The sequence below is a fragment of the Haliotis asinina genome, chromosome 11, assembly GCF_037392515.1.
Source record: "Haliotis asinina isolate JCU_RB_2024 chromosome 11, JCU_Hal_asi_v2, whole genome shotgun sequence".
Classification (NCBI taxonomy): Eukaryota; Metazoa; Mollusca; class Gastropoda; order Lepetellida; family Haliotidae; genus Haliotis; species Haliotis asinina.
This window is the reverse complement of record NC_090290.1, coordinates 37876247-37901846: the sequence shown is the minus strand read 5'-3', so window position 1 is coordinate 37901846 and position 25600 is coordinate 37876247. Positions and strand designations below refer to the sequence as shown.

The window sequence follows — 25600 nt, the reverse complement described above, 5'->3', positions numbered from 1 at the left end:
AACTGTTACCTGTGTTTTTTAAACACTGAAGTTTAACACTGCATTCAACATGATAATTTATCCTGTATCTGTGTAGTCAACAGTGAAATGCAAGATACCTCAACCCAGCAATTGACCCATGAAGATCTGAGTTACAACTGATCTTCAACAACCAACCCAAGCTTGTCATACGAGCCATCTAACAGTACATTGGGTGGTCAGACTTGCTGACTTGTTGACACACATCATATTCCCATTGCATAGATTGATGCTCATGTTGTTGATCACTGGATTGTCTGGTCCAGATTTGATTATGTACAGATTGTCGTCATATAGCAGGAATATTACTGAATAAAAGGTAAAATTAAACCCATTCATTTAAAATCAGTCACATTTGTATTGATACAAACTGGTAAATTATTAGTTGAAATTCAAGAACATATACTCAACATTCTGCACATTAAGGGTGAATTTTTTTGACACATTGGACCCATATGGGGAAGCAAGTCAACGCTTTAACCATTAGGCTATCCATTTACTCCTCCGTGCATAAGAATTGTACAAGGTACCATTTCAGTTCTCGCAAAGAAAAAGGACAATACAGCATATTCATTCATACATTTACTGTCAGTATGTGTAGGTGCAACAGGTCTATGGAATGGCTACCAGCAACAGACAAAGAACAGTATTTTCAATTACAGAAACTGATGCCCATATATGGCACTCACAGTGGTGGGGTAGCCTTGTGGTTAAGTTGTTTGCTTTTCATGCCAAAGACCCAGGCCTCCCTGATATAGGCGCACTGAGTCAAGCCCATTCTGGTGTCCCGTTGCTGGAATACTGCTTAAAGCAGCATAAAACCCACCAACTCACTCACTCACTCACAAAAATATACAGCATCTGTTCCTGCATTTCTAAATTCAAGAACCTTCACTTGCTCTCTGATTTTAGATACAATACATCAGTCTGAGCACAATTCAAGAATCTTCACTAGCTCTCTGATTTTAGATACAATACATCAGTCATGGCACAATTCAAGAATCTTCACTTGCTCTCTGATTTTAGATACAATACATCAATCTGAGCACAATTCAAGAATCTTCACTTGCTCTCTAATATTAGATACAATACATCAGTCAGAGCATTTGTTTGTGTTCAAAATCAAAAGGTGGGTATGGGGGTCCTGAATAATTAATGTTTCCTGCCACGGTATTTTGGCATTGGGATGGCATCAGGATGGCATCAATTTTTAATTATATACAATAATAATGATTGGTAAGTGGTTCTGTAATTCCTGATTTCAAACACAGCACTTACCAACCAACACCTTAACAACATATTTCAAAGAAATTCATTCAATACTCACATTGCCAAGATTGATCATATTTATACATTTACGGATTTCAAACTCAAAACCCAAACCAAAATAGCATGAAGTATCTTATATGAAATCATGCCGATCAATGCCGTGCATCAAACACAATGCTTGTCAGTAAGCACTATCCCAGAAGCCTGGTTGCCATAGCTGAGCTCACTCGAACACACTGGTATATCTTTAATAGTATTAGAACAAACAAGCATGATTGCCACGTGAGTCCCTTTGGGCCCACATTATGATCGTGACTGTTTTCATCCGTGCTTTCCTTCGGGCCGATTTACTTGTGATATGTTGTACACGCAACTCCGTATCCAGAGACGTTACTGATGCAACGATGTAAAGCGATGTGTTTACACGTTCACATTGCATCGATCAGTGACCAATGTTTCTAAAAATATTACATGCCGGTGTTGTGATGGGATAACGAACGCGGCCTCTAGACACTGGCACATGTTTGTTTCCGACTCGTCAATAATAAAAGCATATTATTCCTGGCTTATTCAAAAATAAACCTTGATATTGCTGTACACATCTTCCTCCAATGTCAAATAAACTGTTGTGGGTACACACACACTTGACGAAATTTCCTCACTGGAAGCAACTAATTCCAGCAACATCTTTCTATAGAACAAGACCTTCACGTCATTTTTTTTACTCTGTCTACATTGGGAACAAGATTAACAAACGATTAACAGTGACAGGAGCTTCCCTACAAACATTCCATGGTGTTTCAGATGGTTCTTGTCATACAAACAAAACTAAAACGCTCATAAATGAAAACTGAATACACACAATATATTCATTCCTGCAATTGCCAGGAGTTCAGATAGGACAGATATTATTTCTACTGACAAGGCAGTCACTGCCTAACCAGCAGGTATTATTATGTACGCAGACGCCACATACTTCACTCAAACACACAGGTCGAATGTTGGATCCTGGGAACTGGAAACATGTCAACAATGTTATGGAATAACAGGCTGATATTATATCATGTGTTGTGTCCAGTGTGTAAAGACTTGGATGGAGAATCCTGCTACACAAGGCAGCAGCAGTTCATCCGGGGCCTACAGAGATCAAACTCCACTTGATAGTCTGTCTGCATCGTAAACAACATCCTGTGTATATCTTCTACACCATCAGGGAAGGGGAATATAGCGTCTACAGCATCAGGGAACAGGAAATATCTTCTACAGCATCAGGGAACGGGAATATACCTTTTGAGCACCAGGGAAGGGGGAATATAGCTTATACAGCACGAAGGAAGGGGACTATAGCGTCTACAGCATCAGGAGACGGGAATATAGCTTCTACAGCACAAGTGAAGGGGAATATAGCTTCCACAGCATCAGGGAATGGGAATATAGATTCTACAGCATCAGGAAGGGGGAATGTAGCTTCTACAGCACAAGGGAAAGGGAATATAGCTTCTACATCATCAAAAAAGGGGAATATAGCTTCTACAGCACAAGGAAAAGAGGAATGTAGCTTCTATAGCATCAGGAAAGGGGAATATAGCTTCTACAGCATCAGGAAAGGGGACTATAGCTTCTAAAGCATCAGGAAGGGGACTATAGCTTCTACAGCATCCGGCAAGGGGACTATAGCTTCTACAGCATCAGGGAAGGGGAATACAGTATCAGGCAGGGGGAATATATCTTCGACAGTATCAGGGAAGGGGAGTATAGGGGAATACAACTTCTACAGCACCAGGGAAGGGGAATATACTCACTCCTATCATTGAAGTAAGATTGTGTGACATGCTGTCAATACACTGTTAACTTCAGGTGTGCACCCACTCTAACTTAACTACTGGAAAGTGTTGACAATCTCAAATTCAAAGTTTATTCAAACTCTTTCAACATTTCTCTCACTCAAATGCCATCGAACAATCATGAAGTTGTCATTACAAAAAAAATTATACCATTGATTCGTGCTTCTCTATACACTGAATAATCCATGAATATATTCAATTACAAACAGCGTGAATGATGATATAAGCATTTGCTCATATAATGCAGAATGACAATGTTTCCCTCCCCCCCCCCTCCCCCGTCACGAAATGTCTTGTTTGAAAGCTTCGCCCTCTGTGTCAACTTTAATACTAGGTCAAAACCTCCACTGAATGTCAACAAAAGTATCTCCCAATTGTCTATAAATAAACTATCAATCGACTGAGGTCTTGTGAAGTTTCAGCTCAGGCTCAGTAGTGGGGTAGAGTCAACAGAGGATCCCCTGTTTGTTTGAACAAACCTCATTCTCAGCGGCTTAGCTTCCTTCAAAATAAAGCGAGTGTAAAAAAACTATCTTCCTACCAACACATTATCAGCTTCTGATGTAGCTGATGTTGTAAAGGAGAAGAATAGAGCTTCACTAGGCTCTATAGCTCACTGAAATTTACAGAAATATTTTCAAGATGACTGACTCATGGGATGTACACTGCTTTTAGCAATATATTCCCCTCGTGAAATAAACATTTGCTTACCGTTGCCACTTGCAATCATCACCCATTCGTGTGAACACAAAATGTGAAGTCACTACGTTTCGTGGATCACACAGACCACTCACTAACTCACTCCAGCAGTGAATGCTTATTAGAAGTTTCATACGAGATGAAAGTGAGTGAGTATGTTTTTACGCCATTTTATCAATATTACACTAATATCATGGCAGGACACTTGTGAGTGAGTGAGTGAGTGAGCGAGTGTGCTTTTAGCAATATTCCAGGAATATGACAGCGGAGGACACCAGAAATGGGTTTCACATGTGGGGAATTGTACCCATGTGGGAAATCAATCCCGGGTCCTGGGCGTGACAAGCAAGGCTACCCAACTAGGCTACCCCCTCGATCTTGCAGGATATGACAATGAAGGTTATGAGATGTGTTTTCAAACAGAGGCTACTCAAACTTTGTCACAGAGATACAAATAAATGTTCAATCACATCAAGCAAAATCATAGCACATATCACGAAGAAAAGGTTTCACATTTGTTTTCATGAGCGAAGCTAGCCATGACTGGCATTAACCCTCTGAACTGCCACAGTGCCCTTCAAAGGGAAAGAATAGCAAAAGACATGTTTATAATTTCAGTCAGCTACAGAAATACACAATTTCAGAAAAATATTGTTCCTATTTCATTATTCACTGCTACACATAAAATGTATGCATATAATAGATATGGACAGGATGTTTCATGAAATGGCAAGAACTTCAATCGCAAACACTGCACATATGAGCTATGTTATGAAATTTGAAACTGGTAACTTCTTCGTAGGCATGTTTTATTGTTTACATTTACAGAAAATGCAATTTTTAAAAGTATCTCGATTCTCGATTTTTCCTGACATGAAACATGGCAACACAGCATCCCTACCTTTCATATAACCACCATATCTTCCTTACAACTAACCATCAATGAATCATAAATTCTACAGGTGGTGAAAGAATATGTACTGCATAACTGTGACTCACATGGTGACATTTTTTCAGCAAAATTACACCATTACTGAAAGCAAGTTGCCAGACAACGGCATGTTTTCCGAAAAGCTGTGCCCACAAACATTGTTTTGTATAGTCACATGACTTTCTATGTGCTAATTAACACTTACAGAAAATAAGGTGAATCGGCGCATCTGGGACAAGAGTGTGGTAAACGTCAATAATACACTCAATATGAACAGCAAGCCATCTGATACACTTTCGGAAAGTCTGGGTTATTAAAAGACTTGTGTCTACTCTATTTCACTTGTCCTCAGAGTTTGTGCCTAGTACTGCTGTAAGTAGACAAATATGTTTACTTGATTTGTTGGTTTTTCTTCCATTTTTCTGCAATTTCAATTCATGTTCAATTTGTGGTAGTCAGTGTCGCAAGTCTGGAGAACAAATTAAAAGCAACAGTCCAACTCTAGTCATGAAGTCTAACTCTAAGGTTCCTTTTGAGTTTTTTTCATCTATACTCTTAAAAAAAATTAGGGGATAATGAACATTCAATTTGAATAGGAAGTGTCAACATTTACAAATGTTTCAAGGACAGATATCTTATGAATGCACCACCATTTCCCTCTGCTACCACCCCTAAACACAACACATGATGCGCACGTGCACAATGCAGTAGCCCCATACCCGTGCCTGAGGACCCATTCTTGATGTTGATGTTTTTTCAAGAAGGTCGAAAAATCACTGAGAACATTAATTTTGACACTCATCTTGCATCACACATTTGTTTTTCTTTGTTTCTAGTTGCTTGTTTTAAATGAAAATCGTATACATGCAAATTACATGCCATACACCAATCACCTTTCAAAAGCTACTACATTCCATATAACCATGGTTGTAAGGAAGTGCAAATGGCGATATACTCTCAAAACAACATTCAATAATATCATATCAGCACTGATTGACTCCAATATATCACCTAAATATTTTTAATCGTAAATAAAAAAAATGAAGATCCCCGACTTTTTTTTAGGAGTATATTTCAAATATGTTCTTATACAATAAAATAAAATAACTTTACAGTCCGGGACTACAACATTTTAACACCGAGGACTGGTCAGACTTACACCCCTCACATGGTAAATGATTACTAGATATCTACTAGACCTCGGACAAAATTCAGCAGTCTCTTCAGTTATCTGGTGTCAATTTTCAAGTCTGAACAAAACCAATCATTACGAATGTTTTCATTCAATACTTTTTTGTTTTTGTTCCTACAATTTGGAAACAAGCGTAAAGCATAAATTTATAATACTGGTTTAAAGAACTGTTTCTTGTATCAGTATCGTACCTGTAATCTTTCAACCATGAGTCTGAGTAGCACAAACAAGTCTTTTTACTCTTCTAAAAAAAAAATTAAAGTGTCAACAAGCCAGTATTTTGAAACCCAACAATCAAGAAACTTATTGTTGAACCACGTCAACACCAGCATATTGTGCAAGCTGACCAGTGTGCGAAAAAGTTTTTAAATTTTGCAAGCATATCTAACTACCTACATGTGAAAGTTACTTGCCCACAAAATGGTTCACCAGTCCAAACATTTAATGGAGACACAGGTTTCATCATTATAAGATGATGAACATTTCAATCTGGCCATAATCTTTAATGATTTAGAGGTGTATCATAACAATAAATTCAGAAAAAGTGATATATTTACAAAATAACTCCCTGAAAATTCATTAACCTGTCAGGCCAGTTAACTGTGGAGATTTATTGGCCCAACTTGAATGTTCTTAGCCACAGGCTTGCAGGCTAGTTGTTATTTCGCACACTGGTTCTGACATGCCTCAAACCCAACCCAGTGAAGCCTCTTATCTTCCTAGTGTCTACCAGGGGTGGCTTGTATTGCTAGAATAGAGTTCATACATTTTAACTATTTTGATGTCAACATTATCGTAAGAATATAGAACTAATTTTTAAGACCTTTTGGAGTCAATATTCAGCCCCAAGACTGCACAAAGCATCAGCAAAGCTGGAATTAACTATTCTCATTGATAGATCTTGTTAAGTCCTTTTACACTGACAACTGGATAAACAAAGGGAGAAGTCTTTAATCTTTAGTTTTTAACAAATAATGTCAAAATTCCATTGATTTTGTTTAAAAAACTGCCCCAAATTCAATCCTTAAACAAACTATTTATTCTAAAAATTCTGATATTTGAAATTCCAGACACATCCCTGTTATAAACATGTGATAATGTTCCAAGCAAGTACCATAATTTCAGCTGGTGTGGCGCCCATGTTTTGGACGGTCTTGTGAAATTATTCCCTGTTTTTTTCTTTCCCTGAGCAAACACTGAGCAATGTGAACAGCACACCACACCATCAGTCAAACAGCAGAAGCCACAGAGACAAAAGAAATTCCAAAGTTTTATCCGTTTTTATGCTGTTCCAAAATAAGTTTGTTATGTCAACAAGGGAGCTTGATAAATACATAGAAAGTGAAACTGGCCCTGGAAATAGCTAGCCAAGGCATCAATATAGATTTTATTGCATTGCACAGCTTACAGCTGAACTGGTTCTTATATCAAATTTAAAGTGCAGTACCTCTTAAGAAATAGCATTTATGACATCAAACAAGCTCCAAAGTCACTTTTGATATGTATTAATTAATTCAGATTTATCACTTAAAAATAAAATTGACATAAAAGTTAAAATAATATTATCTGTTTTTAAGATTTTCTTCCTGATGTATGCAGCTAATTATTCAAGTTATTCATCTGGTTACCATAGACAAATTGTGACCACTGAATTACAAATCTTGATGTTGCATATCAAGTTTGTATTCATGAGACACCAGAAGATTGAAAGTAATATACAAATGGCTGAACAATTATCTCAGTAACACATTTCAAAGAGCATATTCTGAAAATTCACCAATCCCATGAGACAAATAAACAAATAAAAACAGTCACAGCAAACTGTCAAACCATACTACAGTGAAATGTTTATGAATATAGAGATATTTTTCACAAAAAAGTGGAATTCATGGACAAAATATTCCATAATTCTGAATTATCCCCATGAAATATTTCCTTACACTACAACCACGACATCACAAATAAAACGCCATCAGTCACTCAGCTAGAACTGTAACAGTATTTCATGGTAGGAGAAAATCAAGTCAATGACAAATACTCAAACATATATTCCTGAAATTCTATATCAGGAGATGCTCCTTGTGATGACTGAGACGTCAGTGACGAATCCGTAGAAATAAATGTTTACAGATGAAGTAATTATTACTTACCCACGGTGAAGAGATTAAGTTAACAACTAGTTCATACACAAATACTCCTGACAAGTCTCAGTGATGGCGAATAGCAACTTCCTCATGAATCTTCTGACAACTCAAGCACAATATCCAGCAGTACATGTGTAATCTCTGGTGGGGATCTCAAGACATGCTTCCTTCTACTATATTGCAAGCCTGACCCCACAGCGGCTCAGTCTATTTTTAGAAAGTACTATATCGCCACAAGTTTAGCACTGTCTATTACTCCCAAAGGGATGTCAAGTTATGGACTGGGCCATAAGGAAAGCCAAGTCAATACTGGCTAAACAGTTTATATCAGAGGCGTGAATATTGTTTATAACACATGTTAACTTTATCACAAAACTATTATCTTGTTATCAACAGGTATCCCTCGAGTTGTCTTCCCTTCATTGGATCTAATTCATAACTGTATGAGAATGATGTTCAACTGTCGCACATCTGCTCATTGACATAACAGATATGACAAACTATCTATGCTATCTTTAAAGATTAACTATAAAAAGTGGCCTATCGAATTGTTATCTGATATAGGTCTATATTTGCAACCTCAGCCTTCAGTACAAACCAGTCATGCATCTTCTGATTTGAGGCTAAGAATACTCCTCTGAGCAACAAAGGGAAATGAGTTAAGCAATTCATACTTGACACAGAATTGGATCGTGAAATCCATATAATTCAACACCAAGAAACCTAATTCATGATGACATATATAAAGTCAGGCAATTTAAATAAACAAAAACTCAAAGTCTAGTTTTCTCTCTGGTCAAAAGGATGGAAAATTCTAGTACATTTTATCCATACACCATTGTAACAAACTTCAGTTGAAGATAAATACAAGATTTTATGTTTCCAGTTCAACTACGAATTTAGAAATGCAATCCTTCAACTACTTTGATTTCAATGATGATGATGATGATGATGATGATGATGATGATGGTGATGATGATGGTGATGATGATGATGAAGATGATGATGATGATGATGATGATGATGATGATGACATCCACTACTACTGCTACTTTGAAAACTATTATACTAATACTCATAATAATGGGTGGTGCCCTAGCCTAGTAGTTAAAGTGTTTGCTCGTCACATTAAAGACCCTGGTTCGATTCCCCACATGGGCACAATGTGTGAACCCATTTCTGGTGTCCACCAGAGTGATATTGCTGGAATATTGCTACAGGCCGCATAAAAACTCACATATACTGATAAACTACAATAATGCTTTTCCATCTCAATAAGGATCTATTACACTACTACACATATAATATATTAAGCGAGTGAGTTTAGTTTTACACTGCAATCGGCAAAATTCCAGCTATATGGCGGCGGGCTGTAAATAATTGAGTCTAGATCAGACAATCCAGTGATCAACAGCAGGAGCATCAATCTACGTAATTGTCATATCAAGGAAGTGCTCAAACTCAGCATCATGGATGGGAAAATTCCAAAACTTGTCCCAGATATGCCTTGCAATCTGACGGGAACCAATCAAATTGATTTCTGTATGTACTCTATGCTCACTATAGAGGACCAATTTGAAAACCATCATTACACAATCTGTCAACAACACTTCTCTCCATGGATAAAGCAGTTTACAAAATCATAAGTGTGATTTATTCGCATAAATGTTGTGGCTGATCCGAAATCACGCAAACATGACATGAGCGTAGGAAAGTTAACGTATTTAACGATATAGACAATAAAATTATCAAGGTCAGAGGACTGGGTCAGACTCATTATAGTCTGTAATTCGCCGGTGACATATACCACGAATGTGAGACATTTTGTTTATCATATCACATCAACACATTTAGGAAATGACTATCAAATCCCTGGTTCATTGTGTCTAGAGAACTGAAGTTCATTGTAACCAGATACCGGCTACATTGACTCTAATAACCCAAACAGATCAAAAACCTTCTGTTATCCTTTAACCAGTAACAAATCTCATTTGAGAGTTTGCCTAGTATGGCTCGCTTGGATAACACGCAGAAACACTCACCAGTGCTTAGGTTTGTCTAGACCAACTCTTAGTCAATCAGCCCGGTCATATGAGAGGTTGAGAGCCTGAGAAAATCTAGACTTGCTTCATTTTGGACCTTAGCGTTTCAGAAAAAGCTGGGCAGATTGGCAATACTGTGATTCAGGGTATGTGAGACAGGCTAAAGTTGTTCCATTATGCAGACGCCCAAAGTGTTACAAATAGTAGTTTCACGGATCAAAATTAGTAGTTTGACCATAAAATTAATAGTTAACTAAATACTTAAAATCAGGGCGATTATGAGAAAGATGATATGAGATAAATCAAAAGTGAAGGTTTAAGTTCACATACCTCTAACAGCAGATTTCCAAAGTATCAACATTACGCTTCCTGTCATCTCTTTTTGGCAAAAATGTATTTAATCAACAATAGTATGTTTTTGTCAATGAATCCAAATTTCAATGATTTTGCTTCAAATTTTGTGGAATTTTTATTCCAATAATATTGGCGTAGTCTGGGGATAAAATTTGGGGCAACTACAATAAAATATTAGTGGTTGAACCAGTAACCTTCTGCTCTCCTAACAGACACAACTCAAATAGTGATAGAGCAATATTCCAGCTATATGGCGCCAGTCTGTAAATAATAGAGTCTGAACCAGACAATCCGGTGATCAACAGCATGAGCAACGATGTGCGCAAGTGGGAACCGATGACATGTGTTAACCAAGTCAGTGAGCCTAACCACCCGATCCCATTAGTTGCCTCTTAAAACAAGCAAGGGTTACTGACTGCCAGTATTCTAACCCAGACCTTCACAGGATTACAATAACACAGACACTCATTCACACACCTCCACTCAACACCAATGCTTATTCATAAAGTGACAGCAAACCAAATTTAAGCCTACAAGAATTGTTGTACCATTAAATCAAGCTTAATAAACATTTTCCTTCCCAACATCCATAATATCATACTTTTAATATGAACCTACAATGTTATGAATTTGTTTCACAATTCATCCATTTATGTGTAAACAGTACCTATAAAAATGGATTGGAAAAATCTAATTTAGAACAGTTTACTGAAATTACTGACTACATTTACATTAGTGAGTCAAAACTTTTGATAGGTAGTATATATTCTAGTCACAAAGGTACAATAATTTATTTTCGGTCAAAATACATTTGAGGTTCTGGACAAGAAGATCAAAATGGAATCAAAGTTGTTGATACGGTCCCTGTTTGAGAGTAAGATGTAAATGCTACACATGTCAAGTAAGAATAATCATTGAAATAATCAATATCAGGATGTTTCATTCCCTCTGAAACCATGGCAACTGACGCCATTAAAACCATTTTTGCATTAAGGAATGGTATTTCAACTTACCAATCTGGTTAAGACAGCATTACAGAAGTTTCAAAGGCATGTTTACAGCTTTATGCATGCTACGCAAACTTAAATACACCTATCCTTAATCTCACATGATGGCTGACCTTCCTAGTACCTCTACTATTGGCCTTTTTCATTTCCATAAACAAAACATGTGAGCAAGACATAATATCCCAATTTAGGACTCCAAAGATCAGCTGAAGCATTGATAATGATTATTCTTAACAAAAATACAAAACCTGAATCAAATTTTGTACTGCAGTTTTTCTGTAAAGAAAGAAGCCATTACCCAAATCTGATGAGCAAGTGAGCGAGTGAGTGAGTTTAGTTTTACACCGCACTCAGCAATATTCTAGCCCCCTGGCAACAGTCTGTAAATTATCAAGTCTGGACCACACAATCCAGTGATCAACAACATGAGCATCAATCTGTGCAATATGGAACCAATGACATGCGTCAACCAAGTCAGCATGCCTGACCACCCGATACCATTAGTCACCTCTTACGAAGGCCTTTTCTAACCTGGGACCTTCATGGGTCCCCAAATCTGATGCACATCCATTTAATGACTGTAAAGTGGGCTTTTTTCAACATGATAATTCTTCATAAATTATCAATTTAAAAATAAAACTCTGCAAACTATCTATTTAAATGTGTTCAAGGTCTTGTTTGAACACACATTGCCATGTTTTATTTAAGTACAAAATATTCTAATAAATTTTCAAACAAGTGAACTAAGTAAATATTTCAACGATCATTAAAAATACAGTCAAGTTTCTGCATGAATACTTAAAGGAGTTACGACAAGTGTGACAACAGTCAACTGAAAACACAAATTAAAACTTGCAAATTTTGATTTCAGTGAGAGATTGAGTTGGGAGGATCAATGCAGACTAATATGTCTCTAAAATGAACATATTTTACAGAGAAAAAAACCCATTATGAAAAGGATCCCTAAGATTTTCTTCAATTTAAGAAGAATTCTAGACATGCATGGGTTTTCTTGGATACATGCGTTTCAGGATCTGTTTGACAGCTTACAATCAATGCTGCTTTGAAGATTATTCCAGTTATATGCAGGTCTGTTCCATAGCCTGGTAGTTCAAGTGTTCGCTTGTCACACTGAAGACCTGGGTTCAATTCCCCACATGGGTACAATGTTTGAAGCCCATTTCTGGTGTCCCCTGCAATAATATTACTGGGGTATTGCTAAAGGCAACGTAAATTCCAACTCACTCTTTTCAGTCATATCTTGGACTGCCATTTTAATGTGGGAAGTAAGCCCAATAATCATTACCACTTCTGAAACCAACAAACCACGCGAACTGGGATTTAAACGTACAATAGGCTCCTGGCCTACCAAGGGACACAACTCTGTAAATCTTTGCACCTCAGATGACCATGACCCCAACTGCCACATAAACAAACGCCTACGGTAAGCAAATCTTGAACACTGTGGCAGTGTCTGCAGATAATTGCGAAACATCCAAGTCTATAGAATTCTGGCCTCTTGACACACAACTAGATTCCTGTTGATGTAAAACAGATGCGAAGTACAACTAATTACACACACACACATAAAATGATAGAGCAAATTGAAGCAGCAAAGTTCTAAATGGGATTAACCAGTTAAGCAGACTCACTGAAGAAATCAACTGACTAAAAACATGGCCAGAAAGACATGTTTGCAATCAGAATGAAGGAAAATAGTGTAAAATACATGGGAAGCCTTCGTTACAAAGACACTTTTCATTCAAAAGACAGGCTTAAAAGGAAAACAAATCCCCCGTTTTTTAAAGACAAAATTGCTTTGATGGTGATCATTTTTTATTGCTTCAGATCGTACAGATAGATGTTCATGTCAATCACAGGATTTTAAGGTCCAGGCTTGATTATTCAAAAAGTCATCATGTTGGACGTTTGCAGAGTACCGTGTTAAGCATACAAATAGTTAGATTTATGTACCAAAAACGACCTTACCAAATCCTCATGCTCTCCCTTCGTGTACTGAGCATAACACTTCTTCCATTTCAAATTGACTTATAAACCTAAGCAATAAGCATATTTTTCTCTATTTATGTTTATTGGTTGTCATATCATTATAATGTGCAATGCATCAGAGTTTTAACATTATACTAAATTAAGATGCCATGAAATGTATTATTCAAATCAGCAAGATTATGTGATATTTACACTTGAATAACTATAAATGCCAATATAAATAACTCATACTGTGATTTCACACCTACCTCTCAACTGACTGGAATATTTCAAACACAACGAAGCAGTTATTTGACATATTTCTCCATCCCAGTAAACTGGTCTTCATCTTCGCATACTGAAGCATGTTGATGACAGATTAAATGCTTCGATTACATTGTGCAACATAAATATTTCATAAGGAAACATATATGATTACAATCATTGAATAATCAGTTCTGCTGCCAGTTATCACAGTGAATATTCAGACAGACAATAGGTGAAGATAGTACTTTTCACTTGAAATCATCCATACCATACCACACTGAAGGCAATGTGATGATGATGGCGATAATCGATGAGAAAAGCAACTCTTACCATCTTACCATTAATGGTTGGCAGATGGGATTCATAGCAACATTCAAAATCTTTGCCACCTTTGGGTCTGTAGCTGGTAGATTTTGTGTCTTGGGTCCCTGTGACTTACGATGATTCATTTCTTGATTTGTCACTAAATAAGGTGAATTCTTAATAGAATGAGGGCTGGAAGAGTTTGCTGTGGGCTGACAGCTTGTCAAGCCTCTTAACCACATAAACAAAGCCGTGATAGCACTACCATACATTACGGTAGATAAGGCGACCTAAGATATAAGCCAGCTCCCTAACTTGATCCTTAAAAACAGTCTTAAAATAGTATATTTTGTACATAAGCCAAACCCTTCCTCACCCCTATCCCCCTCCCCCAATGATAGGGTCCACAGACATCTGGCAGTAATAAATAATATAACATGTCCGTATTATTCATTCATCATGTCAATCTTAATCATATGTCAGACTATCTTGTTAGATAGCTGATAATAATACAAATAATCAGTGGATCATGGCCCTCCCTGCAGCCTGTTTTCGTCTATTTCAAATATTGATTGGTAATATATCAGTCGTGTTATTAGTTGTAAATGGATGCATTTGCTATGATGGTGTCCTGTATCACATTTCTTCCACAAGTGAAGATCCAAGATAGAGGTCTTCATGTTTGCACAAAAGGACTAAGAAGATCAGGGCGTAAGGGTTGCATCCTCAATATCTCCAGGGTATACGTTCCGAAAAGTCTCCACTATACCCTGGATGCATCTACGGCTCTGCCTGATAAATATATTACCTCCCTTGACTGGCTTTTTTATCCAATCAGGTGTCTACGCTGGGAAGTTGAGCGAACCAATCACAACTCACTTTCGCTTTTTAAATTATCTAACCGATTAAACTTGAGAATGTGGAGCCAGCAAAGGGAGGTAATAAAATTATCGTGCCGACCCGTAGATGCCTCCAGGGTATAGTGGAGACTTATCGGAACTTATACCCTGGAGATATCGAGGATGGGGTTGCTGACTTGGCTGACATGTCACTGTATGGCAACTGTGCAAATCGATGCTATTGTTGTTGATCACTGGACTGTCGGGTGATATGATTATTTACAGACAGCATTCCCATACTGCTGAGAGCAGCATGAAACAAGCAACCAACCAACAAACACATTTCTACCATCATGAATCTGAATTTATTACCTACGAGGGCCATATCGGGGTTCATATTTTTCATACGATGCCCTAATGCAAAATATCACTTTGAGATGGTGACGTGATGTCATTAACAGTGCTACGACATCATGTTACTTCTGTGACACTGCATTCGACATGCGGCGAAGGTGGGTAGCCAGCCTTTGTTTGAAAATAGATTTGGCGTTATTTTCCTCAATTTGATGACTTCGGTAATAAACAGCATGTTACATTCATGTCATGTCATACTATGTTTACGACACTCACATCTAAATATTGGTATATCCCTCGCTTTCACTCAGGTAATACTAAAATGTAAGGACTGTCATAATCATAGTATTATATGAGCACTCATAGAATATCCTCTATACATAAAACACTTGAAGTGATTCACTGTATAGAAACAAGCAGTACATAAAGTCAATAAAGAAAAGAATGTCACAACTCTATGTCTTTAATCACAATCAGCAGATCTAATTATGTTACCTGATGCTTATTCAAGGCTCAGATTTGAGGTTAACTGACCCAAAAGTCTCAGAACAAACGTTTCCTATGTGTGCTAGGTAAAAAGACACTCAACTTTCATATATATATTTTCATTCAAGGGCAACAACTGAACACACACTGGTCCTAAATTGGGCATCAGAATGTCATTACACTCACAATGGATTTGTAATCAAGCATGTCCCTGTGCAAATTAATATACTCCACTAATTGAATGCTGGAAGTACAGGCTAAAATAGTCTTGCAACCAGGATACAAAATAATCCAACATAGGACAATCTGGGAGATGATTCATAACACCTACTTAGGGCCAGTATTTGGGGAAGTCAGGCCCCAAACTCAGCACCTCCTGGTAAAGTAAGCCAGACAATTAAGATAAAAGAAATTCAGCAGGGCAGTAGATAGAAGCTATAATTGAATCTGGCATGCAGCAAGTGACACAGACTGATGTTTACAGCTGGATCTGATATTCTGGTACTGGATGTTGCGAACTCATTGAGAACATGTACTTGAAGATAGCCGTTGATGAAAACACGACACACATGTATTGACTGGCTGTATACTCCTCTGATAGCTCTACACACATTCAATTCACCTGCACTCTGGGTAACTGTCTCAACAATATATGACTGCAGACAATGTATAACTGAAGGCACAGTGTATAACCAAATAAACAATATAAAACTATACACACCATGTATAACTATTTACACTATGTCATGTAGACAATCTATAACCATACACACAAAGTGTAACAATATGCACTATATACAACTGTTGACAATATGTAACCATATACACTATGTATGGCTGCAGGTACAATGTATGATTAAACACAATAAGCACAACTGTAGACAATATACAATCAGAAAATGTAATACTGATCAATGTATACAACTTCATGTACACTGTGTACAACTACACACAGTGTACAACATCAATACTGCTATAAATCCCAACAGTCTGTACAGTAGTGGATGGAGCCATCTCTGTACGAACTCCAAACCTCTGACACTAACAATACTAACTTTCCATGGCTGCAACAAAAACGACAGCAAGAAAGTAAAAATCACAACAGGACAATACACTGGTTGTTCAATCTGGGTGTATACTTGTGTCACTAGGATCCGTAATCATTTTACAAATATTTCAGTTACTGCAGATTTGATTTGATCCACCCTGCATTCCTTCACCCAAAGTACATGCATTGAAAACTGGTTCAAAATCAAAGCTGGATTCTTATCCATGGGTATTTCTTTGTCCCTAGTACAATTTAGTTGTCTCAGGCAGGCAGGCAGACAAGCATGAATTTGGAACTGATTCAGAATCAAGCCCTGAAATGCTACGAGTGAAAGAGGCCTCCCATCTGTGGGGTTTCCTTAGCCCCCAGCACAATTTAGTTGTCTCTGGAAAGCGGACTTGCGTGAATTTGGACAGCTGCATACTACACAAGATTGACAACAAGTTCCATATTACAAAACCAATACTTACCTATAGGTTCCTGGAAACCAGAGTCCACACTTCCCTTATAGTGCCTGTCTCCAACTGTAACAGAAAAACCCCAGTGAGTCATACAGGCAGGTTTTGTCATTCTTTGGTACTATTATAGATAGCAGAATTGCTGCAGCAGGCTTGTCTCCAAGTACAAGAGTAAGTTAGTGTCCTCAATAGTAACTGGTGAGTGAATGTCCTCAATAGTAACTGGTGAGTGAGTGAGTGTCCTCAATAGTAACTGGTGAGTGAGTGAGTCTCCTCAATAGTAACTGCTGAGTGAGTGAGTCTCCTCAATTGTAACTGTGAGTGAGTGTCCTCAATAGTAACTGGCGAATGAGTGAGTGTCCTCAATAGTAACTGGTGAGTGGGTGAGTTTCCTCAATTGTAACTGTGAGTGAGTGTCCTCAATAGTAACTGGCGAATGAGTGAGTGTCCCCAATAGTAACTGGTAAGCAAGTGAGTAAAGGCCTTTATCTGTGTGATCTCACGAAGAGGTATTTATAGACCACACAGCATGTGAACTTGACATATTTAGACATTGTTGTACATAGAAATAGATGTCTGATAATGCAGACATAAGTGATCCAACACACTGCTGCCATTTCACCACATTTTTCTTTAAAATATAAAACAAGCCTTCATGCTGTTCACCCATAAATCCATATTCAACACAATGGTCACAGGTCCATGTATATCAGTGACAGTGGGTACATTAATTTAACATATGAGCATTTTCTAGCATCTCAGGTTTTCTCACAATCTTCGCAAAGTCCATTAAAATATTCTTCCTCTTACAAGATAATAACATATTGAATTTACTTACATTAGGGTTATTTCAAAAAAAAAAATAAATAGGTATTTATTTCAATAGTATGGCAGTAAAATATGGGCAAATCGATATAAAGTGCTACTCATCTTCAATCATTTCCAGTATACACAATTTACCGAGTCGATTACAAAGAGCAACACCACTCGTCTTCAAACATTCATCATTAATAGCAGTTACCGGAGTCTTGATAAACAAAAAAGTCAATATTCACCATAACTGAGCATGAATAATTCTTGACTGCTTAAAGTGATTCATATTCTTTATATGGCTGTAGTTTTCTTGAATCACAGAACACTGAGTGCCTGTCTTTCTGATCAGTCTTATTATTTGTGTGACGTTAAAAAAGCACTAGCCAGCTATGACTAGTATTTCAGATATATGCTGTTCAGTCAGAACAATGGAGGAGGCGTCAGGTGATATGGGTAACAGATGCATGCAGTGAGCAAGAGACACAGGCAAACCATGGATCTGAGCCCACACCGGCAAATATGAGTGAGTGAGTGAGTGAGTGAGTGAGTGAGTGAGTGAGTGAGTGAGTGAGTGAGTGAGTGTGCGAGTGCAGCCGCGCGTGCATGAGTTTGTGTCGCTATTAGAAACAGTCCAGAAATATCACTGCCGGGAACACCAGATATGGGTTTCACAGATCGTACCCATGTGGGGAATCAAACCAGGGTCTTCAGCATTACAAGCGAATGCTTCAAAGACTAGGCTACCCATACTGACCCAATAGAATGAATGAGTTAGTCAGTGATAGACCACTGAAGGAATATCAAAGTCAATATCACAGATTGGGCAGTCTAATTAAACTTTCACTCACTATTATTTGTTACACTACTTATAAGAAGTCCAGCAAACACTAGCAGGTCGCATCTGCTAACCTTTTCAATTGACCAATAAAAATGCAGCTTGCCAAATCAAGGAAGTTGACATTCACACATTCCTTTTCAACTTTTACCTCAAAAAAGTTTGTATACAAATGATTCTGAATGCTGATTTCCATACAATCACTCCCGAGAGATGCACACGGAACATGCCAAAACAGCTATTAAACAGTCACCAAAAATAAAGTTTTTACCAATATTTAAGTGTCAGCTTGCGGAAATATTAGCTACTGGTAACCATGTCATCGGAAAGCCCTTAACATACATACTACAGGTCAAATATATGTCTTTTACGCAGATTTTCATTTGTAGAGAGATAAATGTCAGTAACAGGAATTTTGTAAGTTCCATCCAACCTTAAACAGTAGCCATTGTCTGACTGGTTAAATCTGCTTCACATTTGATTTGATGGCCATCAGTTGCTCAAAGGTTAGCTGACATGACCTTCTACTAGGATTTATTACACTCAGTATAGCTGTGTAACGAATAACACTTAGCCTGAGTTTACTTCCACTCACAGATTGGACCTCAAGAAATGGCCTTGATACATAGTGAGTGAGTGAGTGAGTTTAGTTTAACGCTGCACTCAGCAATATTCCAGCCATATGGCGTCAGTCTGTAAACAGTCGAAGTCTGGACCAGACAATCCAGTGATCAACAACATGAGCATCGATCTCATGGGAACCTAAGATATGTGTCAACCAAGTCAGCAAGCCTGACCACCCAATCCCATTTATCGCCTCTTACAACAAGCCTCTTGGCCTCATATGGCAAGCATGGGTTGCTGAAGACCTATTCCACCTTAGACTTTCACAGGTCTACTTTTCCAGGAATCTGAACCAGGTCTTTAGTGCGATGGAGAAAACCTGAACCACTGGGCTACCCATGACATTAAGCTATCAGCGACTGATAATTCAGAGGGTCTAGGGACAGTTCACACACAGTTCAATATACATGCAACACCAGACATAAGTACTCGTGACCTTTAACAATATCAAACCTCCGGCAGAAATTGTTGGGATTTACCCCTCTTCAAATTATCTACTCAGTAAATAACATCTGACAGAAGAGATTCACCACTTTACCAAATAAAATTTAAAAGCCTAATCTTCAAAATATGTGATGGAAAGGTCAAAGCATTCATGAGCCCGCATAATATTCCTAGTCGGTGACTAGGTGAGGTGAAATAGGTCTAAACATTGTACTTCGGAATACTGACAATGTACATGTGTGTGTGTGTGGCTGCTTTTAGGAGTGAAATGATGTGCTGTTACCATGGTAGGCCTTTGGTTCAGTTTATTTCAGTTCAGTGTATGAGAAATAATCGTAATGAAGAAAACTGACAAGAGCTAAACCTCACACTGTTTGATAACATCAAAAACAATAACCATAATTTTTGTTATGTTCAATGAACAAAACAGTAATTTTATCAGTTAACAGAAATGACGGTACATAAACTATAAACAACCTTTCAGTGGTCCAGACAATCCAGTGATTGATATCGTTAACAAGTGTTAAAAAGGTTAATTTAGACTGATTCCAAACTCAAACTGATTTCCCGAATGATTTTTTCCAGTAAAGAGTCATGAGTTGAAGCATATAAATAATACAAAAAATTCAAAATCAAATGTCCTAGAACATTCATTATACTGTGAATTTTTTTATCACCAGTCAAACTGTCAGCGCGGAAATCTCACGCAAGGTCCTGATGACAAGAGGGCACGATATATTATATTTTCAGGTTGGTGAAAACAGTGCTGGAATCTGAAATCTGAAAACATCTCTACATGAATGTTGATGATCTGTTTGTTGGAAACACAGACAGGACAGTCTCTGTTGCTGTTTTCACTGCTGTATTTCATGTTTTGTAAATACCAAACACAGACTGTTTCTGCTTTACCATTATAACTGCACTAAACATATACAATGAAATCTAGGGCCAGCTAAAATATCCAAAACCGTAAATAATACAGACGGGGAAAATTTTAATGATTATCTATATGAATACTGTGTCATCAATCATATGACACAAATTAGCACCAATTAACTCCTGAGCATTGGCATCTTTTCACTGCTACAAACTGACTTAGGGGATTGGGTGGTCAAGATTCGCTGACTTGGTCGAAGCATGTCATTGGTTCCCAATCACGCAGATCGATGCTCATGTTGTTGATCACTGGACTGTCAGGTCCAGACATGATGATTTACAGACTGCCACCATATAGCTGGAATACTGCTGAGTGCAGTGTAAAACTAAATTCACTCACTCACTCAGTAAAGCAATGTTCTCACGATTAGAAATAGCCAGGCATGTTTTTTACAAAAAGATGGATTCTAAGATAAGACGCAAGTTATATATGATATGTAAACAGAGATATCAGGCACAGTTGAGTTAATTAAGCCGGTGATAATCTGCTTCGATAAAGCGATGCGAAGCTGTGAGACTTTGATGACATTTGGAATCATCCTGAATTACACAAGCGAGAATTTCAAATATATCTCTGAACTTTACGAGTTCGAGAAGAAACCTATGATATATGGCTTTTTCTGTTTGTGGATTCATGTTTCTAATAAAGCATTGTATCATTTGACACACAATGGGGGCCTCATAGGATGAAAGGTGATGACAGAACAGAAATTCTGGTTATTTGAATAAGTTTTAGTCTCGGAAAATACATTATTTTTATAATAATACCAAATCAAAATTGAAAAGATGCTTTGTAAGGTAAGAGATTCAAGACCTAATGAAATCCATATCTGCTTCATTTAGAGCTTTTGCATTACAAACGAGGACTGATGAAAGGGCTAGAAAATGGCTTAGGGATTGTGTCTTTTATTTAGACTCTTTCACTACATACAATCTGAAGAATGGGTCCCTTCAAGTTGAAAATGCACATAGAGTTACTCAAACCAAGTCTCACTGTGACTGAAAATCATAACAGTCAAATTTCAATTTCTGCCAAATATGTTTTGTATATTTTCACACCTTATGGTCAAACTAAATCAGGACCTGTTTGTTTTTCTAGTCAGTTTCAAACTGTTACCCGCTGCCACAGTAAGTGCCAAATTCCCCACTGACAAAATGTATCACTGTCACATCACATCCTAATATGATGCATTCAGTGCCAATTAGAAGTTTTTTAATTCACTTTGTACACATTTACTTTAACAACTTCCACTGCCTTATTTCATCTGTTTTATGCATTTAATCATTTGCACAGTCAATTTAAACATAATCAAAAATTTTTACAGTTGTTTTAAGTTTTACACAGTACATTTCACTGATTTATAAATCCTCTTAAGAAACAGATGCCATTTTGTCAGACAGACAGTGTCAATCTTCAAAATAAAATAAAATGATATTTTTCACATTAATAAATAAATACAATGCATGCTTCTCCCTCATGTAATACAGTCTGACGTACACCTCTTTTCAGCAGTGTCATATTCCAGCCACATGGCAGCAGTCTGTAAAAAGTTGAGTCTGGACCACACAATCCAGTGATCAACAAGATAAGCATCAATCTACACAATTGGGAGCCGATGACGTGTCAACCAAGTCAGCGAGCCTGACCTCCTGATTCCGTTAGACGCCGCTTCTGACAAGCATAGTCGCCTTTTATGGCAAGGATGGGGTGCTGACGGCCTATTCTACTCCGGAACTTCACGGGTCGCTACAGAGAGGTGTATATCAGTATCAGGTATTACCCTCATAAAAAGGCATACCACTTATAGTATCGGTAGCCTCAATGAAAAATTACTATATGGAAAAATGTGTGTTGGTTAACTTTGTTTAAGTAACAATTAACATTACAAACTTGATATGTTTTACAGTCAGCTAGTGCTGAACCCCTCCTATCATTCAATGAATTAAAAGACCTGTGAAGGTCCGGGGTAGAATAGGCCTTCAGCAACCCATGCTTGATATAAAAGGCAACTATGCTTGTCGTAAAAGGCAACTAACGAAATCGGGTGATCAGATTCTCTGACTTGGTTGACATATGTCATAATTCCCAATTGCACACATCGATGCTCATGTTGTTGATTGTGGGATTGTCTGGTCCAGACTTGTTTACTTACAGACTGCCACCATACAGCTGGAATATTGCTGAGTGCAGCTTAAAACTAAACTGATTCACTCAAAGAATTATAGAAAAAATTTACATAAGCATACTTAGTCAGTTTTAAATTTTCATACCTGCTGCATACAACACAAAGTGTAAGAAACACACAACAAAACGACATGTCCCGGAAAGTTGGAGCAGCAAAGCATACTGTGATATCAAGGCTCTGACAAGTAAACATCAGACAACCTCTACATTTAATCATCAAATGTATCAACAGATCCCCTGATCGAGAATATTTCAAACCCCAGCCATGCTAACATCTCATAATCGCTGCCACATAAAACATTTCGTTTCCATGGTTACAATCAATTTGCACCTATGAAATTATTCTTTGAAGTACTAATTAGAGCAATTTTGTTACACATAACACACAACTCAGGTGGCCTGGTTCTTGTACAGGATATATACATTTGTACCTAAAATCGGGTATTCCTTTCTAATGCAAGGCTTGTTGCCAAATCAATGTTTTGAACAAGAAAAGAGGTCAAATATGCCAGAAATCTTACTGAGTGAAGGGTATTACATGAATGGTTAATGGCTGCCAAAAGATGAAGGGTCTTCTTCATAACACTGTAATGGTATCCAAAGCTCAGAAAGCAGGAAATAAAATATAACCTATCAAATTATGTCAAAACAGGAAGCCGTCAAATTATAAGAATTATGAAAGAGCTGTACTTTCTTTAAATACATTAGCCAGCTCAAGCAAGCTGTTGCCATGTTAACACTGATACCTTTTCAAATTTGCCAACCCTTATTTAGCCCAATTAGTAGTTTGGAAAAAAACTGATGCAAAATTAGTATTTTTTGGGCAAAATTTAGCATTAAGTTTTTCTAAGGATTTTCATATTAAATAAAAATTGTGAACATACAGTCTAAGACTTCGTTAGTAATATTGTGCTCACCTAAATCTGTCGTATGTATCCACATACAGCTTGAAACTGACTAAAATGAGTTTGAAATTTATTGTGTTTTATGTTTGCTATTTGATAATTTAATTCAACATATTTTTTTCTAAATTTGTTTATTTTTACAGCCTTCATAGGTGCGTATTTCGTGTCAATTTTACATCAACACTCCAGAGTAAAAGTGTGTGTATACATGATATGGTGTCTAACAGCCTGTAATACACTTCACAAAACAATATGACATGGTGTGGAAATAAGTCTGTATTTGACAACCCAATGATCAATATTGTGAGCAACAATCTACTAGGTCATTACGTCACAGTAATACACAATAGATCAAGGAACTAAGTTTGAGCAGTCCATCCATTTTGTTGCTCTTCTAAAACGTAAGTCGGGTTTTACACTGCTCTTAGCAATTTTCCAGCAATGCCATAGCAGGGAAAAACAGAAATGGGCTTAAGCCATTGTACACATGTAGGGATTCAAACCCTTGTCTTCAGTGAGTGAGTGAGTGAGTTTAGTTTTACGCTGATTTTTAGCAATATTCCAGTAATATCACAGCGGGGGACACCAGAAAAAGGGCTTCACCCATTGCACCCATGTGGGGAATCGAACCCGGGCCTTCGGCGTGACGAGCGAACACAGTAACCACTAGGCTACCCCACCGCCCCCTTGTCTTCAGTGCGACATGAAAACTTTAACCCAGTCACTTCTTATGACCCATAAATGAAGGAAGAGGTTGGGAATATGAAAAACAATATTTGAATTTTCTTGAAAACTATTTGATTCTGTCAAAAAATGAAATTGTGTTAATTTCTCATCTTACATGTGACTTATGAAAATAATCTTTGATCAAGTGTAATTTCCTAATTGACATGTTTCTATTTTTTAATCCACTTGCATTTGCTTTGAAACATATTTAACACATTTTTAATGCCTTCTGTGGAAAAAAATTCTTTTTAATTGACATGTTTATAGTTCTGCATCCTGTTACTTTGGATTAGAGACGCATTAGACTCTAATAATCCCAAGCACTTTACTGTACAACCAGTAGCATCCACTCTATGCATGTCATATGTTTGATGTTTCTTAACATTTAGATACCCGTCACCCTGAAAATAAGAATACACTTTTATGATATACAGAAGAAAACCAAACTGGTCTCAGTGACTTGACATTTTGTCAGGTCAAAATAAAAACAGTTAACACACACAACCGACATGACTTTGTACCAGCAAACTTATGTCTAATACCCAACACATGTTAAAAATGTAACTACAAATAGAGCACTTTAAATTGCAATACAATATCACTATTTCTCATATAATTCTTTGAAAATTCAGACTGTTATATTTGAGCTCTTAATATCATAATATACTTCCTTTCAAAAGTTTTGACTCACTGAAGACACTCTGTGTTTGTATTTTTCTGTATCATGTTTACTTCAGCACATTTGAAACATTCCTCGAAAACATCATGTGCACTAAAATATCAATACCATATGCAAATGATTGTATGATGGACCTGTGGCCTTTTACTGAATAAACCTGTTGTCTGTCTGTCCATCAGTCTGTATGTCTGATCTATCGTTACATCATA

At 37.3% G+C, this 25600-nt stretch overlaps 1 protein-coding gene across 10 annotated transcripts in view; it reads right to left on the bottom strand.

Annotated features, from left to right (window-relative positions):
- Positions 1–25600, bottom strand: part of LOC137256006 (histone deacetylase 4-like) — a 156886-nt gene that overhangs the window by 108569 nt on the left and 22717 nt on the right. For 9 of the 10 annotated variants that reach the window (XM_067793648.1, XM_067793649.1, XM_067793646.1 and 6 more), the window contains exon 3: positions 17257–17310. In XM_067793648.1, the coding sequence (XP_067649749.1) occupies positions 17257–17310 (54 nt within the window). Of the gene's footprint in view, positions 1–8103; positions 8209–17256; positions 17311–25600 lie in introns of those variants that run through there. The other variant, XM_067793655.1, reaches the window with a different exon arrangement.